General features: G+C 40.8%; 1 protein-coding gene across 1 annotated transcript; it reads left to right on the plus strand.

Annotated features, from left to right (window-relative positions):
• The first annotated feature begins 1,909 nt into the window (after window positions 1–1,909).
• Window positions 1,910–19,961, plus strand: CTH (cystathionine gamma-lyase). Its single transcript, XM_072419469.1, has 12 exons — window positions 1,910–2,106; window positions 7,144–7,225; window positions 7,330–7,425; window positions 8,029–8,138; window positions 8,824–8,955; window positions 9,893–9,950; window positions 11,233–11,310; window positions 13,101–13,253; window positions 14,568–14,689; window positions 17,609–17,661; window positions 18,091–18,229; window positions 19,194–19,961. The coding sequence occupies exons 1-12, from the start codon at window positions 1,936–1,938 to the stop codon at window positions 19,248–19,250; spliced, it is 1,251 nt and encodes a 416-aa protein (XP_072275570.1). The 5' UTR covers window positions 1,910–1,935; the 3' UTR covers window positions 19,251–19,961.
• Window positions 19,962–26,650: the final 6,689 nt, after the last annotated feature.

The following is a 26,650-nucleotide window of genomic DNA, read 5'->3' on the forward strand; positions in this document are numbered from 1 at the left end:
ACTTCACAGGCCCTGAAATGAGCTTTGAGCTCCAGCACCCAGCATGGAAGTGAATATTGTGATGTCAGGTGGAGTTGTATCTGCCTAATACAGTTCTGGTCTCCTTGGGTGGAGAGAGAGAACAGTATAGTAGAAGGGGCTTACGTAAGTCCACTGGGAGTTAAAGAGGAACTATATTCAAAACTAAAAAAACAAAACAAAAATACACTTACCTTCAATCTTGCAGGGCAGTCCGATCACTCTGGGGGTGTCCGGCATTGGGTCCAGCGTCGGCTCCGGGGCGAATGCCAAGACGACGGTGGACCCAATGCCAGACACCGCCATCTTCGTCTTCTCCTCTGGGTTCTTCATCCTACGGAATCCGACCCAAGCACAAGATCAGGTGATGAAGGATGAAAAAAAAAATTGCTGATCTCACTGCACATGTGTGAGATCGTCAAATTTTTCTCTTTGAGCAAAACGGCTTCTTCTGCGCGTGCCCGAGATGCGCAGGCATGCGTAGAAGGAGCACCCAAGAGCCTTCTGGGATGCCTGACGGCGGACGAGAATTAGGGGGCAGTGCTGCACTTTTTTTTTTTTTTTTTTAAAAAAAGGGTGTTGCCACTAAATAAAGAAAAAGAAACAGAATTTTTACCCTACATAAAGGGGTTCTCTACCCTTTTATGAAAAGTGAGAATTCTGAGTTTAGGTACGCTTTATGTTTCACTGCCATTGGCTAACAGTGGTTTAGGGTGGTAGTATAAAACATTGCCAATGAAAGGGTTAGGGGGTGTATTAAAAAAACTAATAGCACTAACAATGGTAATAACTCCATATAATACTGTGTGTTATCTATTTAACAAAGTACTCTGTGCACTCTGCAACACCAAATAAAATTGTGTTATCTATTTACCAGAATTGTCTGTGAAACTCCTAGATTGTAAGCTCTTCGGGGCAGGGTCCTCTCCTCCTGTGTCATTGTCTGTCTCTGTCATTTGCAACCCCTATTTATTGTACAGCGCTGCGTAATATGTTGGCGCTATATAAATCCTGTTTAACCTCCCGACCGTTAAGCCCGACCTTCGTACGGGCTAAAAAAAGTTGCTGTTTTGGTTAACCCCGAGATTTTCCGTAAATTAAAATCCCCACTTACCTGGTCCCGCTGTGCTCATCCAGCGTCGTCCTCCGTCGATCGTCGTCCGTCGATCGTCGTCCGTCGATCTCCCTCTCCAGCGTCCGGTGCCTTCTCCTATACCAGCGGGACCGGTAAGAAGCCGGCCGACATCTTGTGTTCCGCCGGCCGGCATGCCAGCTGGCTTCTTACCTGGTCCCGCTGATCGTCCCGCGTCGTTCTCCGTCCAGCGCTGGGTGCCTTCTGAAACGAGAAGCCGTCCGGAGAAAAAAAAGCCGCTCGGCTTCTCCCTGCGTGCGTGATGACGTCGGCGCGTGTGCGGGAAATTCAAATTCAAACTCATTCATTCATTTTGTATTGGGTTGAATACAAAACATTTTTTATATTCATAATATCTACTAGAACCCCTGTTCTGACATATTTCTGTAAGTTACAGGTCTACAATTTAAAAAAAAAATTTCATGAAAACCAGTGGATCACTTTTGGTACAGAAATCTAGACCTCAGTGTAACGCCCAGGAGGTTAATAATAATAATAATATCTATATTGTATTAATGGATCTTCCCTCCACCTGACTCGTTGTGCATTGTATAAGTTATTGCATCATTCTGCCCCTGTATCATCTGTGCACTTTAATATAGCAGCTCATCATATTGTTCATCTCTGATTGTGACGTCACATATTTGGGCGGTGCGGTGAAATCCTCCTTCTCCATTGGTTCCTCGCACGGAAAACGCCTACAGCTACAACCAATCTCCGCGCAGCCGGTGTGGAGCTCGGATCATATAGGCGGGCGGAGTGTCATCATCCGGCACATTGGCAGTATGGAGAACCAGGAGCAGAGCATTACACGGGGTTACCGGGAGCCCTTCCCACACTTCGATACCGAGGCCATTCACACCGGGCAGGAACCGGAGCAATGGAGCTCCTTGGCAGTGGTGCCCCCCATCTCCCTCTCCACCACCTTCAAGCAGCACAGCCCGGGGGAACATGCGGTGAGGAGCTGGGCTGTCCGTGTGTTGGGGGACCTGTGATATGAGAATTGGGGGCTTTTATATTCTAGGTGGAGGGAGTGTGCTGGGTTTCTAAAGTATTAGGGGTGCACCCCTAATGTCAGTGCTGGGGGTCCATAATTACAGTGCTGGGACCCAGAATGACAGCTGGGGGCCCATAATGTCAGTGCTGAGACCCTGAGTGAAAGCTGGGGGCCCATAATATCAGTGCTGGGATCCAGAATGAGTGCTGGGGGCCCATTAAGTCAGTGCTGAGACCCAGAGTGAGAGCTGGGGGCCCATAATGTCAGTGCTGGGATCCAGAATGGGAGCTGGGGGCCCATAATGTCAGTGCTGGGATCCAGAATGGGAGCTGGGGGCCAGAATGGGAGCTGGGGGCCCATACTGTCAGTGCTGAGACCCAGAATGGGAGCTGGGGGCCCATAATGTCAGCACTGGGACCCGAATGAGAACTGGGGGGACCTTAATATAACAAATTGGGGATCCATAATGACAACAGGGGTGCCCAGATTGCAAAGACTATAAGGGGTGCCCATGGTAAAATCACTAGGAGAATGGGGAACGCATGTTGTGGGTGACATATAGTATAAGCACTGATTGTGACAAATTGTTAATTTCTGGATTGAATAATTGATATAAAAGTAAATGGGCCATCTGAATGCCATGCATTTTATTTCACATTCGTGCCATACCTAAGAACAGAGAATTGTCATTAGATCCTAATGTGCATTCCCCTGCGCTGCTACTGTAACGCATGTCAGCGCATCCAAAACAGAACGTCTTCCCGATCATTTGCTGCCACCTATCACCTCTTATGATTGGCTGATACAGAATTTCCCAGCATGGTGGACAAATTTTGCATCCATCATTAGATTTTGCTTTCTTTCAACAAAAGGGTTACAGTGCAGCATGTGTGCTTTTTGGGTTATAGTTAGATTTGGGAGACAGGTCAGTGTGACATGCATCAGTCTCCTAGAACTTCTGCAGCATCATCAGCTGTCATGTCCCCCATGTGTGACAGGTCCTCTTTGTGTGCACAATACAATAGCCTGCCAGCAGCTTCCACCCGCCTCTGTATGGCCAGTGACGTGGCTGTTGTATAGATAGTTCTGTATGATGTAACAGTAATCTGCACAGTCACTATAAATCAGCACTTTCCAATAACTGGATGTCACTGCAGGGGAAAAGCTCCCCCATGAGGCTGGACCGGGTTCTACTGCTACTAGTTCCATGACTATGGACTCCATTTACCGGGGTTTCCCAGCCAGGGTTCTGTGGATCCCTAGGGTTCCTCCAGAGGTTGCTGGGGATGCTGTCTACCCTTTTATGTAAAGTGAAATTTCGGAAGTAATTTCTGTTAGGGATACCTACGTCACAAATCCCAGGAGGCTCTTGGGTGCTCCTTCTGCACATGCCCGAGCATCTCGCATGCGCAGTGAAATCTGCAACCTACGTCACCGGATCAGGGTTCTCCCCAGGCCCTTTTAGCTGGGTGCACCACCCAGCACTTTTCAGCACCCACCCGGCTGTTTTTGGGTGGTTACTAAAGAGTTGGGTCACAATACAGGGGCTGCCACCCACCTACAATTTCTTCCCACCCGGCTTAAAAAAATTTCTGGGTTGAGCACTGCTGATCTTGCGCCTGTGTCGGATGACGCAGGAAGAAGAACCTGGAAGAAGAGGCGAAGATGGCGCTACCCGGCGTGCCGGCTCGGGGACTGATGCCGAGATGACGCCGGACCCGATGCAAGACACCTCCAGATAGATCGGACTGCCCTGCGGGATTGAAGGTAAGTGTATTTTTTTTGTTTTAAGAAGTTTTCAGTTTAGTTCCTCTTTAATTTACTCCTTATGGTACATCAGTGTGATCAGCAATTGTAGATATTCAGTAAAAGAATAAAGATTATCTCTTTGATGGAAAACCTGGATCTGTAACTCCCCTCACTAACCTTAGAACAGAGCAAGCAAATATATAGTTATAAAGCTAAATCAAAATAAGAAATTATCAAAATACAAGATTCACTCGAATCCTCAATTTTGTGTAATCCTTTTTGATCTGTTCATTATTCCAGTGTAAAACTTTCCCTCTGTGCAGGAACTTCCTGTAACAAAGACCGGTCACTGCTGCTCTCCCTTCACATGCAGGGTGACCAGTCTTGTATCCGCCCCTCCTCTTGTAGATTTCTGTAGTGGGTGGAGCTATGGGGTCCCTATGGGGAGTATATAAAGTTCAGTCACCACTATTATTAATAAACGGTAACTAAAAAGCACCAACATAGTATGCAGCGCTGTACATTAAATGGAGGTTGCAAACAGCAGACAGTGAAGGAGGAGGAGAGGACCCTGCCCCAAGGAGCTTACAATCTAGGAACTAGTTTTACAAGGTAATTCTCACACATGTTGTTGCAAGATCAGCAGCGGGAACTTAAAGCATACCTCCGGGTTAATTTAGATCTGATACTTGATGCTACCAAGAATAACACCGAGAAGCAGCAGTGTGTTGGCTTTCATGGATAAAATTGGTGATCGCTTCTGGGAACAATGAGGCTACCACTCTGTCGATATAAATCTACTGCACCGATGTCTTCATTATGGAACCCCTTGGCGGATCTCTTTGAACCCTATGAACCCCCCTAGTTATGGAACCCTAATTGAGATAATGGATACAAAGCTCTATGCACTACACTGATAATATACAAAGTCTAATATCAAGTTCTGGAGTTTGGCCCCTTCTCGGCCCACTATGGCCAATCCTTGCTTGGAATAACAACTTGCAAATGTAATGTGTGGGCCGAGAAGGGGCCAAACTCCAGAACTTGTTCGTTGTATGCCAGAAAGCTCCTGTTATCATTCAGAGCTGTATATAAAAATATTATAATTATGTAATGGTATAATATAATTTTTTATTTGCCATTTGAGCAGTTCTGAGTGTACATCAGTATATCTGTAACTTCTAGGACAGGTGTTGGGAAGACACGATGGGTATAAATAGTTTCAGAGTTTAGCTGTTGCTCTATGCCTGGGAATTGGCCCAAGGTTATCACACGTCAACCTTTAACTGCTGAGCGAAACTTTTCCAGAATTAACTGTAAAGTGCCTCCTATAATGAATTCAATACCCAGCCTGGCCGGAGTCATTTGGATTTTTTTTTTTTTTTTAATTTCAAAGCAAAATCTCAGCATTTGCAGACCTACAAATCATCATTACTGACGCCTCCTTTACATTGGCATCACAATAGTAACATGTAATCTTCTGAACTCCTGGACCAGATACAAAGGTTTTTGCTCAACTCGGCTTTGCAATATAAGCTAATTATTGTCTGTAGAAGTTGACGGACCTGAACTGCCGGGAGGGTGACCTTGCTGTCAAATCATTAATTATTTCCAAGAGAACTAAGACTATAAAGTGCAGATATTAAACATTAAACCATTTCCACAATCTTAAGACACATCAAAGAGATCTATAACAAGCACTGGTTGACCTCTTAAGGTGGTTTTGATGTGAAGGAATTCATTCTCAAAAATCCCAACCTATACTTTAGGGTAGGGGTTCCATTGGTTTCTAGCAGCTTAGAAACACCCTCAGTATTATGAGAAAGAGGGATCATTTTAAGTGTTTTAAGGATTTGGTAATGGTTTAGTGTGCAATGTCTGGCTCAGGTGCACTTGAATTATTATTAATAAACAGTATTAATATAGCACCAACATATTACGCAGCGCTGTACATTAAATAGGGGTTGCAAATGAGACAGATACAGACATTGACACAGGAAGAGGAGAGGGCCCTGACCAGAAGAGCTTACAATCTAACCTACTGCTTTATAAATGGACCCCATAGTTACCATAGGCACAGGCCCAGAAAAGTAAATGAATGTTGGACGTCTTCAAGGCTGTCTTCTTTTTGCAAAGTAATTACATGAGTGCAGTGCAACAGGTAAATAGTTTATGGCACCTGTTTATGGCATTGAAACCTTCATGTACTGAAAGAATATTTAGATTGTTCACTGAGCAAAGTAAATAATCTCCTTGCAAAGAAATTAATTTGTTTGGTGAGTTATGTAACACTTTGCTTGCATATGATTGAAAATTGATTTTCATCCCGTTCATCAAGCTAAGTGAGTTAAGCTAAGTGAGTTATCCATTGCAGGGTGATAATAAATTTGTTAAGTGAACAGTCTAAACCCTTGTAATAAACCTACATACCTGGAAGATTCGAAGGGGTTGAACAGACCCCTTCCTTGTTCTCAGTCCGGACCTACAGATTATTGCAAATACAGCAGAGTTTATTCTGGCTTCTATAAGAGAACAAAGACTTGATTCTTGTAAAGTTTGGACCTGCAGTTACCATGTTCTAGAAGCACGCCTACATGGTAAGATTGCGTTCTTTGAGTGCAGGTGACTTCATATAACGTGTGCAGAACAGGGGGTATTAGATATTACATCTTCATATATTCTAAGCTTGGACCTTTCCTATGCAATGGCAGCTTCTGCACAATTAGTTGGAGTTTGCAGGTTCTCCTCATGTCTGTGTGGGTTTCCTCCGGGTACTCCCGTTTCCACCCACATCTCAAAAACGTGCTGTTAAGTTAATTGGCTTTCCCCTAAATTGACCTAGACTAGATTAATGACATATGACTATAGTAGGGATATTAGATTGTGAGCTCCTTTGAGGGACAGTTAGTGACACGACTATGGACTTTGTACAGCACTGCGTAATATGATGGCGCTATATAAATACTGTGTAATAATAATTAGTTGCTAGCCCTAAACTACCTCCTTGCTGTTCATGTTTGAATACCGACCACTTGGCCGCATTCTGTATCCCCCCCCCCCCCTTCTCCTTGGCCTCATTGCTTGTTTTTTCTTTTGGCAAGAGTTTAATGGATGCATTTGGTAAAGTTGTTTGGTATACAACGATGGTTTGTTCTAAAAGTACAATGCCTTTCAATAAAAAAGTCTGATATATCGATGTCACATGCTCAGAATTCTGATGGGTTTTTTTCCCATGTTCCCTCTCCAGGGCTTTGAATACAGCCGCAGCGGGAATCCTACAAGGAACTGTCTGGAAAAAGCCGTCGCTGCCTTGGATGGTGCCAAATACTGTAAGGATCATCTTGTTTTTCAATTTTCTGGAGATAAAGAAATGTCCCAGCGCATATAATTTTTATTTTCTGGAGCTTTTTAATACCATATTTTCTTTTGTCAGGTTTGGCCTTTGCTTCCGGTTTGGCTGCAACTCTTAACATTGCTCACCTACTGAAAGCTGGAGATGAGATCATCTGTACAAGTGACGTATATGGAGGTAAATCTGGCATTTGGGAGGGCATTCATTGTGCAAGTTGGCAAACCCAATAAAATCCGCCTTCCATTGGCAAAAGTGTGTACAAATACTTCCCTGCATTTTAGTGACTTGTAATCCTAGGCAGGTAGATATTTCACTGCAACAGATTATCACTGTAGATGGTACGTTGCATTGCTGGCTTGGTTTCAAGGTCTAAGCCCCTTCTGTACCCAATATAAGGGGCTCCCGCCATTCTTACACTGAGTCCTGAGTCTGTTATGAGGGGTTTCCAACCATTTCTGTCCTGAGAAGCACCCATTGTTCTTGGGTCTGATCCTCATTGCTGTGCCCATTATGATGGATGCCCACTGTTCATCATAAACTATGGTGGGAGATCTCATTTGAGTATCCAAGTATAAGGTCTAGAAAGCCAGTTGTTCATTTACACATCTATGGCTAAAATATCACATGTGGCTTATTTACTTTTTATGAGAATGGCATGCCTTGATTGGGTGTCATTCACCAGGTCAACTGTCCTACTTTATTTAAAATTGCAACTTCAAATGCTGGATAAGTTCATTGTGATCCCATACTAAATATATAATCAATCTGAATTATTGACAGGCACAAACCGATATTTTAGAAGAATTGCTACAGAAATGGGTCTGAAAGTGAAATTTGTTGACTGCTCTAACCTAAAGTGCCTGGAGGCTGCAATTACACCTGAAACAAAGGTAAGTATCACAGATTGGATTATGGTCCCTAAACATACAGCACTTGTGTGGGTGCTCATGCTTCTCTGTTATCTGTTACATCATGTTAATCCTTAGGTGTTCACAGGGCGTTGTTAGAAACATGCTGGTGGTATACAATGTAAAATAGTTTCATATAACCTTAACTTTCTGCACTACAACAGCCAGCAGTGCAGCCCTTTTCTCATCAGGGATTGTACTATACTATAGTTCCACCCTGAGGAACTGGTTTCTGGTCTTGCATGGGTTACATTGGAATATGTGGGGCTATCAGTGGAGGGGTGGTTACTTAGGTCTGTCTGGACCAAGCAAGAAGAGGATTCACCCCCAAATCAAACATCACAACCAGAGTTGTTGGAACAGAAGATTTCAGGATCACAAGTATTACCATGTGATTGTTAAATTTTTACAGGTCATTGATGAGGGTGGAGGTTCAGTGCTGTGTATGAATTGGTAATCAAAAGAGTTGCTATACGTTTTGCTATAAGTACTTCTAGTATTTTTTTTCAATGTACGAAATCATAAAAATTATTTATTCTAAGAGCTGTCAATTAAATTGCTTCTAGTGGGAGCTGCAGAACAATAAAAAAAATTTTTTACAGCTTAGTGAATGGAGTCTATAATCTGTGGTATTGTTATAATTTGTTTGGCAATTTTCTTTTTTCAGCTTGTGTGGATTGAAACCCCCACAAACCCGACGCTGACTGTTATTGACATTCAAGGGTGCGCCGATATCGTTCACAAACACCCAGGTGTCCTTATGGCAGTAGACAACACTTTTATGTCAGCATATTTCCAGGTAAGTAGAATTAAATTAGTGTATTTGCTCAGGAATGTAGTGTAAAATCTATGAATCCCATCCCCGTTTTGCATTTGAAGAGACCCTGTCCCCAAAATGCACTCATCTTGTTTTCTCATTTTAATGTTTTATATAGTTTACCACTGGGCAACCAACCAAACTTAAATACTTTTCAGTTGCAAATGGAAAGTGTGTAAAGACTTTATTTATAAAAGCAGTCATCGCCTCAGTAGAAAGATTTGTCATTTGCGAACATGCTGTAGAAAACCCTTACCTTATTATTAATAAACGGTATTTGTATAGCGCCAACATATTACGCAGAGCTGTACATTAAATAGGGGTTGCACATGACAGACAGATACAAACACAGGAGTGTCAAACCAGTAGTCTCTCTGCAGAGCTTCCACATGCCTCTTTTTGATTCAACCCTTCCTTTTTTTTTTTTTTTTTTTTTTTTTTTTTACAATCGGCCAAGCTCCTGTTCCAAGCGATTGCAGAGTTCTAACATGGCAGTGGGGCCACTACATCCAACCAGTTCACAAGGGTCCTTCTTTGCAGCCTTCTTCCACAGGACAGGTTTTTATTTTTTTTAGAAAACAGACTGGAATAATTTTTGCTTACTTTTTTTACTATATTCTGCATCAGGATTAATGATATGTTTATTAAAGCCAGAGAGAGTGTATCAGCCAAGGTCTAATTTATTGTACTTGTATCCTAAAATATTGAGTGAATCGGAGGTTTTAAATCTATCCATCATCGGTGCATGTTCAGGTAACCTCATGCAGATGGAGCAATCTGTCTTATCAATATACTTTGGTGATTACGAATTCATGCTTTGTGGATAAATAACCTATAATATGTCCACATAAAGTACTGGCATTTCATGTTGCCTTTTATTTCTCGTGTCGAGTAAAATGTTTGACTTTGTTTCTTTCAGCGCCCATTGGCCCTGGGAGCAGACATCTGTATGTATTCTGCAACCAAATACATGAACGGTAAGTACTTTATTTATAAATGGATGCAGTTAGCTCATTGCCCACTAGAGGCTGCTCTTGTACTTTGCTTGCAGACTGATTACAATAGGTTAAATTCAACCTTTTTACCCCAGAGGATCCCTAACCCCCCTGGCGTTCTAATTCTGTCCATTTTTTCATGCAAAAAGCATAACTTTTTTTGCATGAAAATTTATTTTACATTGTAGGCCTACAATTCTTAAGCATAACTCTGCAAAATATGTCCAATACTTAATAAATTTAATAATAAACTATAAATAAATAAAAAAAAAAATCTGTTAAAACAAGGGTGCATAGAAATACTAAAATCTGTAATATAATTGTATAGTAGCAGGTATAAAATATATATAACTTATTTGTATTGGATTCAATACAGGTATTTTGTATTGAACCCAATATAAAGTTATTTGAATTTCCCGCTGTGCCTCCTGCCCGAACCCCGTAGAACGTCTCTAGTCGCCGACTGAAGATCGGAGGAAGAAGACGTGTCCCGAGGACCTGCAGGGAGGAGCAGGATGCCAAAGGAACAAGGTAAGTGTTTTTTTTTTTTTTTTTTTTAATGTTTTTGGCGACCACGAGTGTGACTCAGGATTAAAGCTTTTTGCAAGTAAAATCCACTCGTAGTCACACTCTGGAATACCGCTAGGGGGATTAAACAAATTCAGGTCTCAAGGAACTCCTGTTAATAATTATTCATGGAGTGTTGGTTGGAATAATGCCCTTACGTTGGTGAAAATCAAGAAAGAATGCTCTTTCCAGAGTTGGCCAAAATTCCTCCCTTCCATACCACTAAAAGGATCATTGGTGTCATACTACTGGCTATGCCTAATGGCTTTAAACCCGGCACTATGCAGGTACCATCATATAGAAGGTTGCTCAGTCAAGAAAACGCTAACCATCACCAGAGAAGCCCTCAGGTTCCACTAACCCGGCTAAGATTGTCTGGTTTACTCCCCGGCAATGTCCATTTCTTATAGGAAGACATTGGCATGAAACAAATTAATAAACCAGAATGCCAGGAAAGAGCTATACTCTTAGGGTCTTGGCTGTGTCCTGCATTTATATCTTGTCTTACTACCATTGATAAACTGTTGAAGCTTTGCTTCTTTAGCTGTCTCTTTTCTAGAAGCTTTCTCTGTGAAAATGTGCAATGCCTAATGCTCCAAATAGGGAATTTTATTCTTTGAATTTTAATTTTTCTAAAATTTTATATGGTCTGTGAATTCTGTTTTAAGGTCACTATATAATTTTTTTTCCCCCATAGGCCACACTGATGTCGTCATGGGGCTGATTTCTGTAAACTGTGACAAACTGTATGAGAGACTGAAATTCCTCCAGAATGGTAAGTTGGTTCCCCAAGCAACTGCCTGGAGATATAAAGAATATGTCCATGATATCCAAAGCTGCTTACTTCTTATATGTACAGAAATTAGTTTTGTGGCTGGGATTGCTTGAAGTATGTCAATCATTGTTGAGCACTATTGCTCTGCTTGATTTCATGCTTTCCTCAATTTGCCAGCCTGTGCAATCTGGTCAGCTGCAAAAAAAATGCAACTTCTTGTTTACTAAATGCCCTAACTGTATGCTCCATGTAAAGTCTGGTGATTACAACCTAAAAGAGTTTATTGCTTTAAATAGTAAATTTGGTATACATAAAGTGGTGCATTTATTACCTGTTATCCTGTCATATATCTGGTGCTGTCTTGTGAACTCTGCAATGTTATCACGTTAGAATTAGGAAACCACAAACTTTTTTTTTTTTCCTATTCAGGGCAAAGTATTCTGTACCTCTGTAACACGTTTACTGTTCTAAGGTGACAACGCTGCTTCCCCCAGACTTAGTACAGTAAGTGAGCTTTGTCACCCAAGAACAGGAAGTTTGTTACTGATAGGGTAAAGGAACACTAATTCTTAAAAAAAAACTGAAAGAAAACTAATGCAGCCAAGGATTGGTTAGCGCAAATGAATTTGTTTTTAGCTTTGGATATTGTGTTCTTCTTCCCTTACCTCTTAGATTGTAGCACGGTGGCTCAGGAGTTAGCATTCTTGCCTTTGCAGCGCTAGATCTCAAACTGGAATCTCAGCCAGGAACACTATCTGTATGTTTGCAGGTTCTCCCCGTATCTGTGTGGGTTTCCTCCCACATCCCAAAAAACATGCATTTAGGTTATTTGGCTTCCCCTAAAAAAAAAAAAAAAAAAAACTTAGACTACATAATGACATATGAATATGGTAGGGACATTAGATTGTGAGTCCCTTTGAGGGACAGTTAGTGACATGACTATGGACTTTGTACAGCGCTGTGGAACGGACATTAGATTACAGGGTTCTCCCCAGACACTTTTAGCTGAGCGCACCACCCGGCACTTTTCAGCACCCACCCGGCTGTTTTTGGGTGGTTACCAAAAAGTTTGGTCACAATACAGGGGCTGCCACCCACCTAAATTTTCTTCCCGGCTTAAAAAAATTTCTGGGGACATATGAATATGGTAGGGACATTAGATTGTGAGTCCCTTTGAGGGACAGTTAGTGACATGACTATGGACTTTGTACAGCGCTGTGTATTATGATGGCGCTATAAAAATACTGTGTATTATTAATATTATTCATAATTGTAAGCTCTTCTGAGCAGGGTCCTCTCTTCCTCCTGTGTCACTGGCTGTCATTTGCAACCCCTATTGAATGCACAGCGCTCTGTAATATGTTGGCGCTATATAAATACAGCATAATAATTACTATAATAATATTATAATAGATACAGTACTTGAAAACTCCAAAGGGCTCGGAAAATGCTTGTACAATGCTGCCATCTGCTGGCTATTTGGAATATTCATTTTTCACTCGTGTGGACAGTAATTATGTAGACCTAATTAGCACAATTGAATTTCTAAACCATTTTGCTGTTCAGGAAGCTGAGGTCTACAGAGCGTCTAGGACTCTACTGTATGAATAGATAAACCAGATAATACTATTAATATAAAGTCAATTCCTTTGGCATTTAATGGATTTGAGAGCAGGAGATATCCTATTAAGATAATATTTTCCTTCTTGTGTCCAGGCTACACATAACCACCCACTATACATCAGACATATTTGTGTGATGATGGACTGACAACCTTCTGTTTGTTTCAGCACTTGGCGCCATTCCGTCCCCATTTGATTGCTACCTCTGTAACCGCGGCCTAAAGACTTTATCTCTGCGAATGAAGCAGCATTTTCGCAATGCTCTGGCTGTGGCTCTGTATCTCGAGAAGGACCCTCGTGTGGACAAAGTCATCTTTCCAGGTAGAAAGTCCACTTTTAAGGTGTTCTATAACACCTTTGCATACTGTTGTGTACCCTTAGGCTTTGCATGGTCTACATTTATTTCAATTGGCAGCCTAACAAACTAATTGTGATTTAGCCCTAAAGCTGCATACACACATGCAATTATACTCGTTGGAACGGATCTCTCACGACACAGGACTGCACGATGCATGAACGAGTGCTGTACATACAGCACCGTTTTTCTCTATGAAGAGGGGAAGGGGAGACCTGCATCCTGCTGCAAACTCTCCCCCTTTCCTTGCATTAGGATCGTTCGTTGTCCATCGTCCGTGGATCCACCAGGACAGTCGTTCGGACGATGGACACACGTCAGATTCTCGTCCGATATCGGCCCTGAGCTGAATATCGGGTGAGAACCATTGGACATGCGTATGTAGCTTTAGTTAAGGTTTTACAGATAAGGAGTTTAGGGTTTGTCTGGGGGACTAAGATTTCTGTACTGACTTGCATATCGGCCATGGTTAGTACAAGGGGGTCCCAATCTCCATACCAATTATATTCTGAAGAATAGAGAAATGGCTTAATAGCTTTTGGGGTTGGACTTGCACAGGAGCAAAGCGGGGACCAGGGCATGACTTGCCACTGATGGGGCTAAAGGGCAGCTGTGCCAACACATTGCATAGAATGGACATCTATAGTTCTCGGGCAGCCACTGCAGAAGAATGATGTGCAAATGATGTTAGGAAATGGCTAAAAGTGGTTCAACACTGGGATGAATGGATGAGGATCATAATTTCTAAACGAGAAGGGAGGGGTGGTGCTTGGTTCAGTTTTCTACAAATAAAATGCCATTCATTGACACCTACTCTCCATAAAATAGGAATATGAAGGTAAACCCTAAGGTTATGCCCCCCCTTCTGTCTTGTATGTAGATCAGGACTTTCCTGAGCGGTCTTTTTGGTCCAGGCCAGTTAGTTAACTAACTGAAGCCAGTTACTGGAACTAGCATTGCCAAATGATGATGATCTGCAATCAAAGCTTTATACATTTGTAGGTATTTTCTAAATTTCAAGCGTAGCTTCTGACATTTTGTAGCCCCAATTAGGAAAATAAGTGATTAGTTTTGTACAAGGTTTATGGCAATCAGTTACTACTACTATTGAAACACATCGCTTGGAAGATTTCCAAGAGGGAATGACTGATTCTCTGTTTTCTAAATAGCCCATTATATTCTTCACAAAGATCTTTATTGTCTGTAATTGCAGAATTATTGCAGTTTGCTTCTTGCAGTTATTTTGTCATTTCTTATAACCCTCCTGTAATCATTTTAAGGTTTACCGTCCCACCCACAATATGAGCTCATCAAGCGTCAGTGCACCGGCGTATCTGGTATGATCACATTCTACATCAAAGGCAACTTGGAACACGCCAAGATATTCCTCAAAACTGTGAAGGTGAATATTAATTGCAGTGATCACTTTACAGCAACTTTTATACAGACTGGAGTTCTACAAACCTCATGAAATATGACTTTGATCATAATAAATAGGAAAACATTTCTTCAGACAGTGAATATTTTATTGTCTTGTATCCCGCAGCTATAGAACTTCATATTCTAGCCTAGCTTGGGTCGGATAAATCGTATACAGTGTACCAGGGACCCGCAAAGCTAGTTAGAAGGGTGTAACTATTGCCATGGGAGTGGACATGAAGTACAACTATAGAAAATAATCCCCCATTCAATGCATAAATTAAATGCATTTTTTTTTTTAAAGCTACATTTACTCAATACAAATCATACCAGCCAAGTTAAAGATACAATAGCAGCTGTACTGGGAAAAAAAAACAAAATAAAATCAGTTTCACTGTGATGGATATAGGATCAATCCCATGTGTGAGTACTTTAGAACAATTTTTTGCCATAATTCTAGCCTTGAGTCTGTAAGGATACCTCTCCACTAACCTTGCACACTTTGTCCACTCTTCATTTTAGAACTGATCAAGCTCAGTCATATTGAATGGTGACTATTGTTTGACTGCAATTGTCAAGTTATTACACAGATTTTCAATAGGGTTCAAGTTTGGGCTCTGACTAGGTCACACAAGAACATTCATCCTTTTCATCCGTGTGCTTCGGGTCAATGTCCTGTTGGGAGGTTATCCTTCTTCCCATTACCAGCTTTGCAAAAGACAGCAGCACATGTTCCTGAACATTTGCCAGTATTTTGCTCCATCCATTTTCGTCTCCTATCCTGACAAATGAGCCATTCATTGCTGAAGAGAAACGCCCCCCACAACCAGGTGCTACACCCCCCCACAACCAGGTGCTACCACCTTTCTTGCATGGTGGTAAGCTATTATGGCTTTCTGGTCTGGTATGGAGGGGAAAATTATTGAATTTGGTCCTATTGGACCATAACATTTTTTTTTCCACTAGATCTAGGGTGCATTTTGGCAAAGCTTTAACAAAACTGTTTTTCTTCTTGCATCCCTTCCATGTAAGACACATTTGTGGCCCACTTGGAATACCATTGTCACATTCACGCAATGACCACTCTGCCATAAATTCTTGTAACCGGTTCACTGTTACCAAAAGTCACATAGTAGCCCCTCTAACAAGTTTCATTCTTTCATCCAATCTGGAAGGATGGACTGATTCAAGGAGTCCTAGTAGTGGCCAACAGTCCCCATTTCCTAATTCTAGTTTTTACTATTTGATTAATAAAACATTTGACCCTTTTTTGGCATCTATCTACTGACTTCTGCCAGTCTCCAACTTTATCCCTGAGATCTTTATGGGTGACAGGGCACTGCCAAGTTGTTTGCTTTTGGTTGCACTACCAAGCACCGCAATGCTCCAGAATTAGCTGTTTTTATGTTGAACTAATCAAAATGATTACAGCTGATCACCAATTATCCAGCTTGGTATGCAAGGAAGAAGTTGGTTACACGTGAGTTTGCAAGTAATTTTTGGCAGGTGTTGATTCTGGTTTCTATTTTCTGAGTTGCTGCAATTATATCCTTCACTTGAATGTTATAAGTTGCATTGAGTAAAAACAGCTGGGTCTTCTTTTCATGCTGCAAAGTGTGAATATTATAGGCAGAGTGATTTGTTTCTATACCCTGTGCTGTAAAAGAAATTCTTGTAATGTCTATTGTCTATCTGCACCAAAAAGAAAATTTCTAAAAAAGCAATTTAATTTGGGTGCATGAACAGTGTTGCTTACAGGGAATTATATATTGGTTTAATAATGGTGTGTCCTAATATGCCCTCCTCCACCCTAAGTTAACAATAAAAAAAAAAAAAACTGGCAAATTTTAGGCAAGCCATGTGATTCTATGGGACATTGCACTCTGTGCAGAATAACGGTTTATTGATTTACCTGGGGATTAGTGGCATTTTGGAAAATAATTAGGAATATGTGATATGTGACATGGGGAAGGGGGGATATGTACACCCCATTAACATTTGACTTTCAATATATTTAGGGCAAACATTAGACCTTCCTAATTCAAACATTGCTAACAGATACTTGAATAAAGACACAATAAAAATTACCCATCTATTCTACAATAATCTCATTAGATATAGTTGTATACTGTGAAGAAATATATAGGGCGACCGCCCTTACCCACCACAATTTTATACTGCAATTATGCCTCCTTTGCATATTGCCATTGCTTCCCACCAGTCTCTGGCATCCAATTTTCCTTCATATATAGTATGTGTGTGGGTTTGCTTTCATGAACTGCCCATTTGAAATTCCCTACAACATTTCAATGGTTTTTAAATCTGTGCTTTTTCGGGGCCAATCCAAAAACTCTCCTATTCTAAATCATCAGTTGGCGGATGTGTTGTTCATATATGATTGTAATAAAAGATCAATTTCTGCCTCAAATTTTGGTCGGATGGCCTCACATTCTCATCAAGCGTATTTTATTATATAATGCAAATTTTCTGGTTAACTACAAGCTGGCCAAATACTAAAACGTGAATGCAAACTCCACACCATAACCTTTACTTGCAATCCTATAATCAAATCTAAATCCCATGTGAACACGTACATATGATTGTGGTAAGGCTGTAAGCTCCTTATTTTGGGCTTGTGTACACACATTGCTGTCAAACATTGGCTTTTGTATTTGCACAACAAGAACAAATTGCTCAAGAATTGTCATTTACACTTTGCTATAAAGGTAAATAAACATCTGCTGACCTAGATTTAACTCCCATGTGTGCAAGACCTTTGGCCTTTGGTTTAGGAGTTAGCAGGAGTTAATTCATGAAGTGGGGTGAATATATATATATATATATATATATATATATATATATATTTGTTGTAATCGTTAATGGTTAAACTTTATCCCTGTAGGTTTTCTCTCTGGCTGAAAGTCTCGGTGGATATGAAAGTTTGGCTGAGCATCCGTAAGTATAACAACTTTTTTTCATTAAAATGTCCTAAAACATCTAAAATTACATTCAAATGGTATATTGTCAAGGAACACATACCTTGTAGAAAGCCTACCAGTGCATTCTGTAGCTTAAGACAATATGTTTCTGCAGACTTTAATTAAATCACAATCTTCTTTGTTGCCAGAAACCATTTGATTCTTAATTGTGCTGAGGCTGGGAACGGCAATATTTGATTCTTTTCTGTGAAAGTTTATTTTTTATTTAAGGAGGCAGATTTTCAGTTACTCTTAGTAACCAATCTGATTTACCATTGCAATGCAGATGGGAATCTGTTGACTGTGGGCAATTGTTCAGCTCCTGTGTGTGTGTGTGTGTGTGTATTATTGACCTAGTTATGTATTTTCTGGAGTTTGACATGTCTCGTTTTTTCTTTTCCTACAGAGCCATTATGACACATGCCTCTGTCCCTGAAGAAGACCGGGCTGTACTCAATATAAATGACTGCCTTATCCGCCTCTCTGTTGGCTTAGAAGACACAGAAGACCTTATCGCAGACTTGGATCAGGCTTTGAGTGCTGCAGTAAGTATTGCCAGTGATCTAGCCTAGTAATTTCATAGTAGACATGCTTGCAGGAGTTGTTGGGCTCATGGAATGGTTACTGTGCCTAAAATAAATTCTTGGGTCTGTTACAACAAACTTATGTTGGCAGAGTTGGGATGTATTTACTGCAGTGATCCCCTTATTAAAAAACTGTTGCTGCAGTTGATCTTGGCTGACGTACAAACCATATGGATCGTTAGGAGCTTAGCAATATAAGGGGCCTCAAATGTTCCTTCTTAATTGCATGGCTCTTGTGGGAAGAATAGTCCTACTTCAGCCTGCAGGTATCAAACTTTCCTTTCTTTGTCATGAACTAATACAAATATTATGTTCCCCAAGGAATGCATACCGTATCTTAATATTTACAGGCTGCATAGCTATAGTTTTCTTTCTGGTTTGTATGTTGCAGCTACCCCTAAGATCCTTACTTACACCATGCATGGCAATGCATTTTTGCACTCGTGTTGCCATGTGGTTTGACATGGACTAAACAGTTTTGAAGCCCCCAGTGTTCCTTCAGAGGTTGCTGGAGGTTTGTTTAGCAATTTGTGTCTCTCGGGTCAGTTTAGGTGACACAAATAATCTTAATGGCTATAAGGGTGACCTTCTCACTGGCCATCAATATGAGAGGCATTCTTTCTATTGACCACCACACTAATGTACTGTGAGCTGTATATAAAGTAATTATGGAAGTGGTTACCTGAAGACACCTCTGTGTGTAGAGTTTCCCCCATGTGAAAAAGGTCAATAATGTCTGATCTAGGCATTCTCTAAACCCAAAAAAGTGCAGCAATATACAAAACTGTTTTATCATCCAGCACAGTGGAGGGAGCAGGTTCTGCCCAAACTATGCATTCTTATTGGAGTCATCTGTTTGAACAAACCTAAAAAGAAATTGTATTCATTTTATTACTAAATTATAATTTCTTTTTTGTCTTTACAGCACCCAGGACTTCAAAACTCTGTCAAGCTGGATGACTTGCTGAAGCAACTGAAATAAAGCTGTTATCTATGAAAACTTCCACATTCTTTAACGGTTTACAGAGAACCTGTCATAACTGAGTTGTGCTAGAATCCTAAATTGTTCTAATTCCACAGGCTTACTGTTGAAGGATTTACATTTGTCACCTGGGGTGGGCCGCTTACTGCAACATCACCCACATGAACATTCATAATGTGCTTTCTTGCTGCACCAAGTACCCATAATGGTAGCAAACACAGAACCTTGTCTCTACTTACATTCCTTTTTATCTGCAGGATTCTGTTACACACGCTCTGGTTCAAGGGGTATGTCTTTTATCAGCACAAGCTGGGGCAAATGTCCAATGTCGGGGTGACACGTTGCCTTGCGCTCCCAGGTCCTGCAGTCATCATCAGTTCATTTTTGTTAAACTGAAACCTATAAACCTTTCACAGATAAGCCTACACAATTTTTTTTAATGAAGGATCTGATTCCTGCATAAGCTCATTTGTAACTGGTACTCTAGTCAATTGTATGGCACCCTAAATATGAATGATGAGAGAGCTGAGGGTTTTGCGTCAAGTCTCGGTCCCAATACAAAATCATCTCTGCCATGTGATTTGAATAATGTGATTATAAAATATGTAATTTGTATCTAAAGACCACACTCTTACCTCTTTTTACTGTGCCAGGTAAATTCTTTATAATAAAACGAATTGGATATAATAAATTTATCTGCACACAATACAACCAGACTTCAGATTCTTGTCTACCAATCAGTGAGAGGCAATAAGGCTGTCATGGGTTATTTTACACAGCGCATGATTTGCCTGGCTGGGTCATTTCAAGGGGGCAATAAGCCTTAATATAAAATTGTGACTACACCATGTGAGCTTACAAAGATCATCTTGCATCTTATTACAGGTGACATTGTCCCTAAAACATTCAAGTGAAATGCAATTGATAAGCTACCCATATTTAAAGCACTTTTACCTGTAAAATCCTAAATCTGGAAAAACCCGAAAAGTGCCTCTAGTCTTGGATATGCTGTCAGCACCTCTATTTGACTTGGATCCTAGTCCCAGAATGTCCTAAAAGGACATAGATTGTGATGTACAAGGAAGGAGGGATGCTGTGTTAGGAAATTGACTACATTTTATCCAGTACAGTGTTCTTCTCCAGCCCCTTGTATCTGGGCGTACCATCTGACACTTCTCAGTAAGCTCCTGGGCTCCTGGCTGTTTTTGGGAGAATACTAAAGATTTGGGTCACAATACGGGCTTCCACCCACCTACAACTCACCCGTCTTAACAAAAAGTCTGTGTTAAACACTGTACTACATCCAGAATGAATAAAAAGGACAACTCGTGCAAGTAAGCATTTTTACATACTGTTTACATTTTAATATAAACTGATCCAAAATCAAAGCGTGGGGGGGAGGGGAGGGGAGGGGGGGGGGCGGCGGCACTGTGTTATTTTTAAAACCATTACTTAAAAGAGGAAATATGGGCTCAATCTGTTTAACTTGTGAAATGAGTGGGAGGAATAAAGTATTATGCATATTGAATTGGGTTTGAGGGATCACTTGCTCCTAAGTGCTCTTTTGTGCAATATTGTTGGCTGCCAGTAGATGGTGCTGTGTCCTCATATAAAGAGTGTAATAAACGGTAATAATGATTCAAACGGCAATAGCTGTTATACAGTTTACATGAAGATTCTGCGTCCTCTAGTGGTTTGACCTGGGTAATATACACCAATATTTTTTTTTCTATTGGCATTTTTTTTACTTAAAAAATATCTGTTTATATATGTATAAAAGGTAGTATTTTCTTGTTTTGTACCTACAAAGCAAAGCATTAGGATCTTGTAAATCCAGAAGAGAGGAAGGAATCTATTCTTCAAAGGCCCCCCAAGCTACATGACCTTGGAAAAAGCAACAATCATCTTAAACTGGCACCCCTGCAGTATCTGGTATCACAAATGCATTGCATTGGTCTTAAAAAAAAGATGTGGATGTGGAGTTCTTACTGTCTGCATACAGGTCTATACTCCACCTTGACATCCCCAAAGGAAATGGGCTCACCAGTTCAAGTTCGGGATCACAAAAGGACCCTTTCACAAGGAATCATAGTGATGCTTATTTATTTCCTTGAGGAAAGGACCCTGCGCAGTCCCGAAACGGCTACTCATGTAACCTTGCATTTACAATAAAGCTAGAATCCTGTGCTATGGAGTGCTGGTGACTTTGTCTTCTCTTTTTCATGAATTATATCCATGAGTTGTCACTTCAAGCACCCTTCCTCCTTTACAAGGTCTGCAATAAAGAGTTTATTCCTATCTAACATGGTTGAGATTATATAAATGTCTTGCTGGGATTATTGGATCTCTTAATGATCTAAAGGTGCACTTGAGTCAAAATGTGAATTTGCTGCATTTAGGGGATTTCTACTTTCTAAAACCCATCAACTTTATAAAGGCAAAGAGGCAAGAACCATGTTTTGTTAGCCAACGTGTTAGCAACCAATCAGAATTCAGCCTAATTCTAGTCTCATAAAAGAACACTTTGCACAAAGCTATAGTTGCCACTAGGGACCATTTATGGAATACTTGGTATTGTTACCAAAAGGTTAACATTTCAGAAACCCTTTGGAAAGAAACATTTTAAATAAAAAAAAAATCATTCAAACATATGCTTTGCTTATTTCACATTATAGCAGGGCCTTGCTGTTCAAAGTACTAAAGTAGTAAAGACTCTTAAGAAGGTGACATTGTATGTTGATGACACCCAACAGCAGTGGTTGAAAGTGGATAGACGTGGACTTGAGTTCTAAGAAAAAAATTGCTCCTCTTTTATAAAAAATAAAGTCAAGGTCATTGGTTGAGTACATTCTGCAATACCTCTATGCATAACAACTTCTACTAATGTCATTTTCTGAAAACAGATGGCAGAATCTGAACGCTATTGATTTATCCATTGCTTTTCACTTTTTACTTAAATGTTTCCTCTTTTTTTCTTTTTTTTTTTTTAAGTGCTCTTCAGCAATGACTGGTCCAGGAAACCGGCACCTCTGCATCTCATAAATGGCATTTTTGCCACCAACTCTTATGGGTGAATGACAATCCTAAGCCATTGGATGGCCCCTGATGATGTAACTTGCTGTGTGCAATGTATTTGGCTTCCAGGTCTATTTGTGGTTGGGCCGAGAACAGAGCTGAGCTCTACAATGCAAGGTGCATGCACAAGGAGCAGAGGAAAAAAGTTTTTGGCAATACAGACTTTGCACGTATCTTCTAAAAACTGCTACCTCCTGGGGACTTTCTCATAAAAATATGAAGTCCTACATTTTCATACCACATCCCTATTCAACACTGACATAGAACAGGACCAGCAAAAGGTATGCACATTAATTTATCAAGTTACACTTTAAATAACAAAAATAACATTCACAAACATACACAATGTTAAATGTGACCATAACAATAACCAATTTTTTTTAATAATTACTGACGCGTTTCACACTTTATGTTTCATCAGGAGGAACATCACATTTTTGTGTATAGTGCAACAGCCATTGTCCAATGTTGGTCACAGCCTTGATTCAGCCTTTGACAGCATTTGAAGTCACCTCCATAAATTCCTGGGGACTTTGCTTTTTGGTTTAATTTTGCTTTTAACATAAGAGATCCCAAATCATAACACTGCCTCACAGGCACCCTTGATTATAACACTGCCCCACAGGCAACTCCGACCATGCCTTCACAGGTACCCCAGATCATAATACTGTCCCAGAGGCAGCCCAGGTCAGAAAACTGCCCTCAAAGACACCCTAGATCATAACGCTGCCCCCACAGGCACCCCAGATCATAACACAGCTACCACATGCACCCCAGATCATAACACTGCCCCCATAGGCAGCCAAGATCATAACACTGCCCCCTCAGGTACCCTAGACCATAAGGCTGCCCTCACAGGCACCCCACATCAAAACACTGCCCCCACAGGCACCCCCAGATCATAACGCTGCCCCCTCAGGTACCCTAGACCATAAGGCTGCCTTCACAGGCACCCCAGATCATAACACTGCCCCCACAGGCACCCCAGATCATAACACTGCCCCCACAGGCACCCCAGATCATAACACTGCCCCCACAGGCACCCCAGATCATAATGCTGCACCCTCAGGTACCCTAGACCATTAGGCTGCCCTCACAGGCACCCTATAATATAACATTTCCCCAACAGACACCCCAGATCATATCACTGCCCTCTCAATCTTGCAGACTTTGTCCAATCAGTGCACGTATTACATATTTTTGTTTAACTTTTAGCTGTATCGCCAGAGCTTTTTCCACACATACAGAGCCTTTTTCCCTGTTTTCCTAACTCCACTCCGCAGTTTTGTTATGAGGGCACTTTACATTTAACAATGCTCAGTCATGGTGGTTAAACATATTTCTGGGAAGTGATGAGTTTACAGGTCAGGTTTATTTTGGATGTTTCTATGCATACAGCAGGTGTTTAGGATTCCTGGTAACAGGCCATGTTGCTGGGAACGGTGTACATCCTACAGCAATGCTGCCCAGCTGGTATTCCTTGGTCCTCTATCGTAAGTCTAAAATAGATTTTAATTACTTCCGACTGCCCGGTGCTGTTTGTAGGCCTTTCAAATATCTCGGCATTGAGCCGCGCTGATTCCAGTCTGATGTTAGGGGAAACACGCTGTGTACTTTATTACCGCTCAGAGTATTTTTTTATGATAAGAGGGAGCTTTATGATCACATTTGTGCAAATCTCTATTGCCTAAAGAAAGAAAAATATTAAGAGATGAAATTACAGCAGAAAATGCTGCCAAAATCCCATAATGTGGTGTATATATGAATCACTGACTGGCTAATATGCAAGGAAGGTTGGAGTTGACTTTTCAAGAAGTTTTGGGAATTGTGGCTACAGATGGGGAAACGCGGAGGTGGGGTTACGGTGCTGCATACTATGGTACATGATCTGCATGCTAGTATAGGACAAGGTGAGCCATGTAGAACATTGTTAGGGCTCAGCTTAAAGTGGAACTAAACCCAGTATTACTTATTTGTCCCTGTTCAGTCATGGGCACCACCATCTTCTTCCTTCTTCTCTTCTTCGTTCTGATCTTCAGCCATCTTGATTGGCCAAACTTTTGAAGGGAGCGATCAGGCAGGTAAGAATTCTTATTGCAGAAAAAAACATTGCCAGTCTCTTTTTGCAATAAAGCCTTGGATGAGCTCAAATTTTTAAAGTAAACTTTAGTTCCACTTTAAAAGTCCTAATTTTTCTAAATAAAATTCAAAATCTATTTGCAACAATTAGCAGCTGTTGAAAAGGTAGAACTATGCCCTACCATTAAGAAAAAGGTACTACCATTAAGAATAATGGGTACTATAAGTGTTACCTTCTTGCAAAGTCTTGTTCCTGCCAGTGAAGCCCACCTATTGCACTTTCCTGTAATGCTGTGTGCATGTAAATTCAGAGCAGAGCAGCTATTTACTACACACCCAACTGCCTATCCAACAGTTGAATGGGAGTAGCTGGGGACAATTTTGTGCAAACCTTTACATGCAGTTGCATTTGCTTTTGCACTGTAGTTCCTAGACTTGTAGCATCTGCCCATCCTGGAGCATTAACTTAATAAGGGGCACTTTTAAGTCGCAGTGAGCAGCAGGTAAAAGCAGATGTAGATGGTGGTGTTGCTGATGGAAGACTGGACATGACCCATATTCCCTTGTGATGCAGTGACCCACATGAATATCACACTTGGCATGGCAAAACATTCATTAAATGCTGCAGCTGCCTGCAAAAGCTGCTCCCAGGCACATTGGCATTTAAAAGGCCCAACCATGTGACTAGCCAAACGTTCCAATTCATTTTAGTGCAGACAAATGCAAAACCAACAGTTTGTAAAATATAAATGACAAGGTTTTGTCAAATCAATAAATACAAAATATATTAACCTCTAAATTGTATGCACCTGTAAATCTGCAAAAATTATGTATGCACCTGTAAAACTCCAAATTGTCCATTGTCTTAGCTCTAAAATCTTTACAAGTCATTTATTTCAAGTTAGGAATAAATTATGACCCCAGATTTTTTTTTACCTGCACTTTAACATGTGCAGTGATACCTGAAATCTGTGGAAAATTTGTTCTCTTCCTACAAATGAACATCAGATGCACTCATTTGAGTTTGTATGGAATGAGAGGCTTTCAAAAATATTTTTAAAGGGTTAAACTGAAAGCTCAATTTGGCTTTTAAGCCAGAAAAGCAGGCATTTACTTTGTAGGAGGAAATCAGCAATGGTAAAGTCTATATTTGTCTCAGTATGGGTCTTCTTCAAAGCAACTCTTTTACCAAAAGCAGCTGCATTAAGACTCTGCAGGGATAGCGTCAGCCATTCTATGACTTCCTCCGCACCGTCCCATAATGGCCATTAGCTGTGGGGAGAAAAAGAAGCAGACAGAATATGGAGGCAAAGTGGTGGGGAGCACAGTGTAGAATAAACTATAGTAAAGAGAACATAGAAGAGTGGCCTTGTATGCCTTGGGCCTATGAAAGGCAACTTTTTTTTTTTATCCAATCACAGCTGTAGTGCAATGGTGTTTGGGGTTGGAAGAGGTGAAGGCTGGCTATGTCCTTTTGAACCCCAAGTAATGTTGGCAGGGTTTTTAAAGTCACATTTTCCCACCTACATTTCCAGAAAAAGTTCGTTTTTTTTAACACAATCAGAAGGGCATATGAACTTTTTGCAGAGACTGAAGCTGTGAGGCTGCCCTGGTCCTCTGCAGAGAGACCACAACTTCCAAAGAACAAGGCTCAAATTCTCATGCATGCTGGTAACAGACAGGATTTTCTATCTGGGTTGTGGCTGCTGTGTACAGAAGACTTTGCATATATCAGCCTGATTTATCAAAGCTCTCTAAGACTGGAGAGGGGTTTCTATGCAGCAAACCTGAAATGAATATCTTAAAAATTATTTTAATTTAATTGGCTAAGGTTTTCAATCCTGGATTAGGTCCATTTCAGGTTTGCTGGATCCTCAATGTTCTTGGAGTCTTGGAGAGCTTTCATTAATCAGGCTCATTGTGTTTTGATGCCCCTGGAATGTATTTAGCCAAATGTTCAAATGAAGTTTAAAGGTAAATCTAACAGTACAGTTTTAATGGTTTCTAGGTAGCAGTAGCTGGTCATAAGCTAGTACTCCCTATAGAAAAGACTTTTTTTTACTGTAACCACTTCTAGCTCAGTGCCTCATATAAGATGCAAATTGTACTTGGCATATTCCAAGAAGCTCGGAAGATCATATGTAGTGACACAAGGTGAGGTCTTGAAATTTCCGACCTTTAAATATATGTTAATCAAATAAAAAAAATGGACAAGGGGCTGGGGGACCGCCTGAGGCCTGCTGTTG

Source organism: Pyxicephalus adspersus, chromosome 8 (genome assembly GCF_032062135.1).
Source record: "Pyxicephalus adspersus chromosome 8, UCB_Pads_2.0, whole genome shotgun sequence".
Classification (NCBI taxonomy): Eukaryota; Metazoa; Chordata; class Amphibia; order Anura; family Pyxicephalidae; genus Pyxicephalus; species Pyxicephalus adspersus.